Source organism: Gadus morhua, chromosome 18 (genome assembly GCF_902167405.1).
Source record: "Gadus morhua chromosome 18, gadMor3.0, whole genome shotgun sequence".
In the NCBI taxonomy this organism is placed as follows: Eukaryota; Metazoa; Chordata; class Actinopteri; order Gadiformes; family Gadidae; genus Gadus; species Gadus morhua.
Window position 1 is genome coordinate 15,995,641 of NC_044065.1, and position 7,500 is coordinate 16,003,140.

The following is a 7,500-nucleotide window of genomic DNA, read 5'->3' on the forward strand; positions in this document are numbered from 1 at the left end:
CTCTTCGCTAAGTGGGTGCTGCGGTGACATAATCCCGATCACTGCCCACAGTGGCCCGTCCTGCTGTTGCATACCAGCAGATATGTCCATCATGTTTCAAAATGTTAAGGCACATTTCCAAACATTAACAGCACTCAGGGGCCACTGGAGACTGGGCTTTTCTGAGGGCTTGCACACTACGTGGACATCATTTGATATTCATTTGTTTGACATATTCTATCTGTGGCTTTCTCTGGCGGAAGATTTGACCAAAGTCACAGAGGATTCATTGAAGATGTTATAAAAAGCAACTCTTCTTCATGCATTTCTCTTCTCTTCCCCCCCCCCCCCCCCCCCCCCCCCCCCCCCCCCCCCCCCCCCCCCACCCACCCGCCCCATCCCGTCCCATCCAGCTCCGGACACACACACACACACACACACACACACACACACACACACACACACACACACACACACACACACACACACACACACACACACACACACGCACACGCACACACACAAATACACAAACACACACATCCTGTTTTTGTGTGTGTCCCAATCCGGCATAAAGCACTGATTCAGTCGCACAGCTGCAATCGCTTCCCTCTCTCTCTGTACCGTTTTATCTGCCATCACTTCCCTCTTCTTTCAAACTTTACCGTTTTACCCACTTTTTGGTCAATAAATATATCACAGGGAAAGTAAGCCTAATTGATTTGTTTATAATTTAGTTGATTATGTATTCTTGAATATGTCCTGAGATGCTTGCATCATTTCGCGGACCCTTTCATCATTGAATTCATGCATTCAGAAGAGCATGGGGGTCGTGTGTCTGGTCTGATGCTATTTGTCCTGTGCCAAAATGTAACCTAATTGGCTACTGCCTTTGAAGCCCCTCCTACACCAGTCTGTCGCATGCCGCCGGTGTAGTTAATTCCTCCCAGGCACTTGCCAGTGTTTTAAACCGATAAAAAAGCGAGCTTCGTATTACAAATGCACTGCAAAAGGGGACCTTCTCCCATTTAAATCAACGTCAAGTTAGGTTTCTAGTCACTGAGCATTTCTTTACGACGTAGACATGGTGCTGAAGTCGGAAGACGGAGTTGGTGAGTTGCTCGGTTGCTCCAACGTTAGTTGGGTTTAATTGTGTCCTCGGCTGTTAGCACGGCAGCTAGCCCGACCCTCTGGCTAGACGACCCGCCAGCCCTCCCGCAGAGGACCGGCCCAGGCTAGCACGGGGCTCGGTGGTCCTGGGCTCTTAATTCTCATCCTTTTCCGCTTCATAGGGGTTTTAACCTCGAATGAATAGGATATGTATTATTTGTTCGACTTACTATCTCTTGGTTTAATGATTCCCATGTGTGGGTATCCGCTGTGTAGCCTGTGTGTGTTCAGGGACTCGACATAAGGACCTTTCAGTTAAAGGGATTGTGCTGGTGGTACCCCTGGGTTTGAAGGGAGGTGAGGGTTCATGTCAGGGCAGCCCGGTTCTCCATGATCAGGTCTCTACGAGGGTCCTTCTGTGATGGACTGGTTCATCTGCTTCTCTGAAACCAAGTGAGCCAGACCGATGTAGGCATACGATTTTATAACATTTTTGATGGCAATTCTAGTTTTTAAAAACATTCTTGAAATAAAAGAACTCTTTTATGATTCTCATCGAGGATTTCTAGAGTTTGACCCACACCAGAAAGAGGCGTAAGAAGACAGGGGCGATGTGTGTGTGTTACTACATGATAACAGGACTCCTGATTATAGGATACATGATTATGTTGGCTCTTGGGATGGTACTACTGATGGCAATAGTCCTGAATGGTAAAATCTGACTATTCATCGAAGAATTCTGTGCTCAAACCAACCAACCAACATAAAGAGTATATATGTAAAAAAATACTCTTTCAGATATTTTCGGGGAAATTGCAACGTGTGATTATAAAATGGCACGTGGACCAACATTGTTCATCTTATTTCGTTTTCTTTTGCCTCTTGAACTCTTGTCCCTCGGCCCTGTAGGCCTAACATGGCATCCCGAGGCTGTATGTGATCAGCAGTCACCAAGGATCCCTCCAAAGCCACATGATTAGGCCTATTACATTATGTTCAAGGCTTTTAATGGCTGTCCTAAAGCCAACATTTGCATGGACAAATGCTGCTTTGTCCAACATGTGTTGGCTCACAGTGGCAGAACTTAAATTAGCTCTTCTCATCCTTCTCCTCGACCCACCCGAGAACTTAAGGGTAAATTCATCAGCTCTTTTGTCTTCAATTTGCCGCTGCTTTGTTGTGTTTCTGGACATGTTATCATGCTTGTGGTTTTTCTTGCGTGTGGGCTAATCTTGTGATGCCCAAGTGACCCAAAAACAGTGGGCGGCTGCTAAGGCTGTGTTCACTTACTTGGTAGTGGTATAAGCTCACGACAGGCTTACTGCTCATAGGTGATCCTGAACACGGTGACGCTGTGTTCTCTGCTCCGCTGGTGGCCATTTCCACGCAATGCCACCATTAATGGAGCTTATGATTTATAGTAAATTTTGCCTCAATGATTTGGAAAAGCATTGTTCAACCGGTAATTTCGAAGGTCAGTTTTGTTCTCGTTGGCGCCACCTAGGGTAACTCTCTTAATACTGCAAATGCAGTGGCTTAGATTAGTGGGCCCTATACTCAATCACCATTGTGTCAACTCATTCAGTTTTTTTTTTTTTAAATATATATATATTTTTAGATTGCCACTAAATAAATATTGACTTGGAGAGTAGTCAGTGAAGTAGAACATTAAAAACATAAACTTAAAACATAGTGGACTTCCAAATGTAAGTCTGACCCCCAGTCATAGTAAAACAGTCGTTGTCAGTTCTCAGCATCACACATCGTCGTAGCAACGTAGAGGATGTGAACCTTGTTGTCTTGTAGGAATTTGGACAGGACTTATGCAACAAAGGGCACTATGGGACAATTTAAGACATTAAGGAAAATTACCTTTAGTGGCACTTGAGTGGGTTTGTTACTTTATTTCGGCTTTGGACTCTCACTCATATTTCCAAAAAATAACAACTACAGTAAACTATTCTAAGAATGATTGCTACTACCTGGATTAGCAACTTCTACCAATTGGTAATTCTTATGTTAGCATACTCTGGTAAATAAAGATGCAATACAATTTGCTTGTTATATGCTTATAAATAGTAAGTATCACAAAATAGTGATGTACCCCTTGCATTAGGACACAATATGTACAAGGAGGGCTGTTCTGTGTTTACCATAGAGCTACACACAGTGATAATGGAAGGAATATAATACCGTGTTTTTCAGGGGAGTTTGGTGCATACACAAGGGGGTAGTCTGTATGACGTGCACGGTAGGAGGAGTGGTAGGGAACAGAGGGAGAGGGTTGGAGGTGACACACACACACACACACACACACACACACACACACACACACACACACACACACACACACACACACACACACACACACACACACACACACACACACACACACACACACACACGTACACGTTGGGCAGTGGTCTTCCTGGCGTTCTCTCTCTCCCTCCCACACATACACACACAAACTCTTCTGCTATAACTGTAGGCTGGCCATACTTCTCCTTCCCTCTTGGCTCTGTCTCTGTGGCAGAGTGTGTGTGTGTGTTTGGAGGCTTAAGGCTGGGCGGTGCTGGAGGGAGGGGGACCAGCGGGCGGACCTCAGCGTTGAGTGGATGGAGGGGCAGGGCTCCCATCACACCGGACCCCAATCCGTGCCAGGACCTTTCACAGCCCAGGCCGCCTACTCAGTTGTCTGGAACAGGATAGACCTGTGGAAAATTGACCGATTGGATACACAATACTGGAGTCTGGGATAGATTTGGAGTAACGTTTTTTTTTAATATATTTATTTTCAGTTTGGATTATCTGCCTTTTGATTCTCTCACAAGACACAAATACGATTGAGGTCATTGCTGATGGAAATAGTCGACTGTGGGATTTCAGCATTTGGCTGGTGTGATTTCAGAGTCATGCCATCATGACTGCCCTCACCCTCCTAGGTGGGTGTGCCGTTGCGTGTGTGCCGCGTGTGCGTCTGTCCTCCTTTTTGACCCTCTAATGACAAACCACAGACCACACGACGGAACAGCTGATAAAATAGCCCACTCTTTGTTTGGTTGTTTGCCCCGGCCTTTGGGCCGCTGTTGCCTTCACCGTTCCCGTCAGTGGCCTGCGTATGATTTCCTAACGGCTGTCAAGCGTGCAGAGGATGGGGACGGCCGCAGTAGGTGGGAGGGGTGGTGAGGGGGTGAGGGTTACAAGTGAAGGTTAAAAAGACAAGTTTACATCCGTTTGTACTGACCAGCTGCTCTTCAGCGTCACGGTTGTGACTGTGTCCCGTGTCTTGCTAACACGCGCACACACAAACCCACCCACACTCTGGGTGACCTGTGGACTAGGTAGCCGAGCTTGGACGGGAGTCGTGTAAGTAACGTGTGTGTGTGTGTGTGTGTGTGTGTGTGTGTGTGTGTGTGTGTGTGTGTGTGTGTGTGTGTGTGTGTGTGTGTGTGTGTGTGTGTGTGTGTGTGTGTGTGTGTGTGTGTGTGTGTGTGTGTGTGTGTGTGTGTGACACCTCAATGTGGAGTTATTCTTGTCTCTGACTTTAAAATGGGAGCAGCTCCAGCCTACTTTAGACTTCCTCGCAGGGGGATGTAAATGTGTGCATAGCGATAAAGATCCTTACACTGTAACAACTGCCATATCACATCACACATGCTGGATTTGCTTGTCCTTGTATGTAGGAGTAACCATTTTGGATTATTAGTATTGAGACAACATAGTCAAGGGCTGTCTGTCTGCTCGCTGAGTGTAAAGCAGTAATACTGGGCTGAGATCAGTACCTCGGGGAATAACGGCCCCTCCCTTCATTTGTTCTTAACCTACAATATTTGAATGCCTTTGGCATGGCCTTTCTCTTTATTTATAGAGTGTCGCTTTTGCTTTTATAAGTAAATTATACATGGAGAGAAATGCCACATTCACCATAGGATTGGCATTCAAAATATGTGATGCCTTGGCCGAACCTCCTCTCCCCTTATAACTGACATTTAAACCTTCACTCTGGCTCTTGTTTTAGCCTCCCACTACAGATCTGCTGTCTGCCATGTGGTTCCCCTCTGCACCTCATCGCGTGTGTGTGTGTGTGTGTGTGTGTGTGTGTGTGTGTGTGTGTGTGTGTGTGTGTGTGTGTGTGTGTGTGTGTGTGTGTGTGTGTGTGTGTGTGTGTGTGTGTGTGTGTGTGTGTGTGTGTGTGGGGGGGGGGGGGGGGTGTTTATATCCCTTTTTTATGTGGGTGTGAATTTCAAGTGGGGAAAGATGGAGACATTTGTTCTGTTGTTCAGCGCATGCTGTATTGAGTTCAGTTATCCAGGGCATAATACCACTGGCCTATCCTCAGACAGATGTGGTACTTTGGTTTGAAACTGGCTGTCTATTGCAGTGGAGGACTGGTTGGATCAGCTTTTTGTTGGGTCCAAAGACCAATTCTAAAAGTGTGTGTGTGTGTGTGTGTGTGTGTGTGTGTGTGTGTGTGTGTGTGTGTGTGTGTGTGTGTGTGTGTGTGTGTGTGTGTGTGTGTGTGTGTGTGTGTGTGTGTGTGTGTGTGTGTGTGTGTGAGACATATAAAGCGGGATGGATTGGAGTGTCTGGCAGACATGTGGTCCAATCTGATGGATTAGGGGTTGCAGCAGGGCTGTATTAATAACCCTCCCAGCCCAGGCATTCTCTGGTCTGTGTGGGACGCCTCTGTCTGCCTGGTGACTGTTGTCTCCATGTCTTCTTCTCATCTTTTAGTGCCGAATGACCTCAGCCCTGAAGAGAGGCGGGACCTGGAGAGCATCCGACGCAGGAAGCAAGAGCTGATGCAAGACATACAAGTGAGAGAGACACACACACACACACACACACACACACACACACACACACACACACACACACACACACACACACACACACACACACACACACACACACAGGAACACACTAGTGTGGTCAGAGGAGTGATTCCTCCTGCCTTTGAGCAGTCTATATCTTGTGTCAGGGCTGGAAGCGACAAATGTGACTTTTCCAAGAGGGCCTTTGAATGTTTCTTTATTTAAACAGTATTTGGCTTGTTCACAGCAGCTACCTCCATGTTGCAACTATAGTGTGTACCCTCCTGACTGACCTGTGGCTTAGTAGTGCCTCGACTGAACCATGAACACCCTAGCCTTGTTCGCAAACGACATTGGGATATTTACCACTGCAACAAACTTGCCACAACCACGCAAGCCCACCTAAAGCGCCATGCATTAGGTTGCACATTCTCACCAACGTATCTCGTTAACCCTGCACCTCATCGTATTTCATGCAAGGCTTCATACACGTTGGTCACAGATTCTTGTTTAAGGGTCTGATGTACGTCTCTTTGGACCGGTCAATGTAAGGACTGATTTACACGTTATTCACAGCTGCTGATCGCCTGTCTCCAGAAGGTTTGCCTTGGTCATCGTGTGTGTTTGAGTGTGTGTGCGGCCCTCTTCCTGTCCATATTTGCGTGCTGGTTTAGCCACAGCTTATATTTCTCAGCTAAACAAATGCATTATGCAGATAATTCCAAAGCACGACATGTGTGAATGACCCTTCTTTACGTGTGTGCATCCCTGTGCAACCAACATGATTCGTCATATTGCGCGTGCGTAAGCTTTCCTCCAGCTTACTCTTAGGAAGCCTTGTGTTGATTTGTGAGCATTGTCCAACACAAATGTCCATACACTACCCACCATGCCGCATACTGGCTGCATTTGACTAACATCAGGGGTTGTGACTCTTGCTCCTCGCTTTCCTGTCATTTGCCCTACCCTGGAGAATTTTGGGTAATGAGCCATGGAATATTTTCAGTAATGGAGACTCAAGTCCCTGTCATTATAGTTAAGTTTAGAAGGCTGGTTAGTAGCCATGGAAATCTCTGCTGAATGGTCCCAACAAGACTGCTTTAGGCATAAGGCCTCCAAAGGCCCTCTAGTGTTTAATACATGATAGTACTTGATTATTATTACCGTACTCAATCATTTATTAAATAAAAATTTGGTCAGACAACGTAAGTTTGTACTCTTAGATATTCAAGGTGTTAAGAATCACACTTCTGAAAGCCCCAACCCTTTTTTGGAACCCAAAATCTTTTTTGTAATATACGTGGTTGTATGTCTTGAAGGATCTTCCACGTAGTAATCTATGCCATCGTTTCACTGTTACCAAAGTAAGCCTGTTATTTAGAAAAAAACGATGTGCGCTCTGCTCTGCTCAAAACTCAAGTCCCTTTTTTGGGTTGCATCAAAGTGCGTTTTCACCCTCCTGCCTCAAACTCTCAGCACAAAACACTTTCTTCAAATCAGTGTTCAAATTTCAGCTGGAAGATTTTCTTTCACAAACAAATAAATCCTCACACATTGTAGATATAGCCAAATCCTCTCGAAACGCTGTCACTGAGCC

The 7,500-nt window shown here is 45.9% G+C and overlaps 1 protein-coding gene across 3 annotated transcripts in view; it reads left to right on the top strand.

Moving 5' to 3' along the window:
- Positions 1–7,500, top strand: part of LOC115531165 (cytohesin-1) — a 13,877-nt gene that overhangs the window by 1,043 nt on the left and 5,334 nt on the right. The window contains exons 1-2 of one of the 3 annotated variants that reach the window (XM_030340271.1): positions 879–1,091; positions 5,824–5,906. In XM_030340271.1, coding sequence (XP_030196131.1) covers positions 1,064–1,091; positions 5,824–5,906 — 111 coding nt within the window. In that variant the 5' untranslated portion in view covers positions 879–1,063. Of the gene's footprint in view, positions 1–878; positions 1,092–4,276; positions 4,456–5,823; positions 5,907–7,500 lie in introns of those variants that run through there. The other 2 variants (XM_030340272.1, XM_030340270.1) reach the window with 2 other exon arrangements.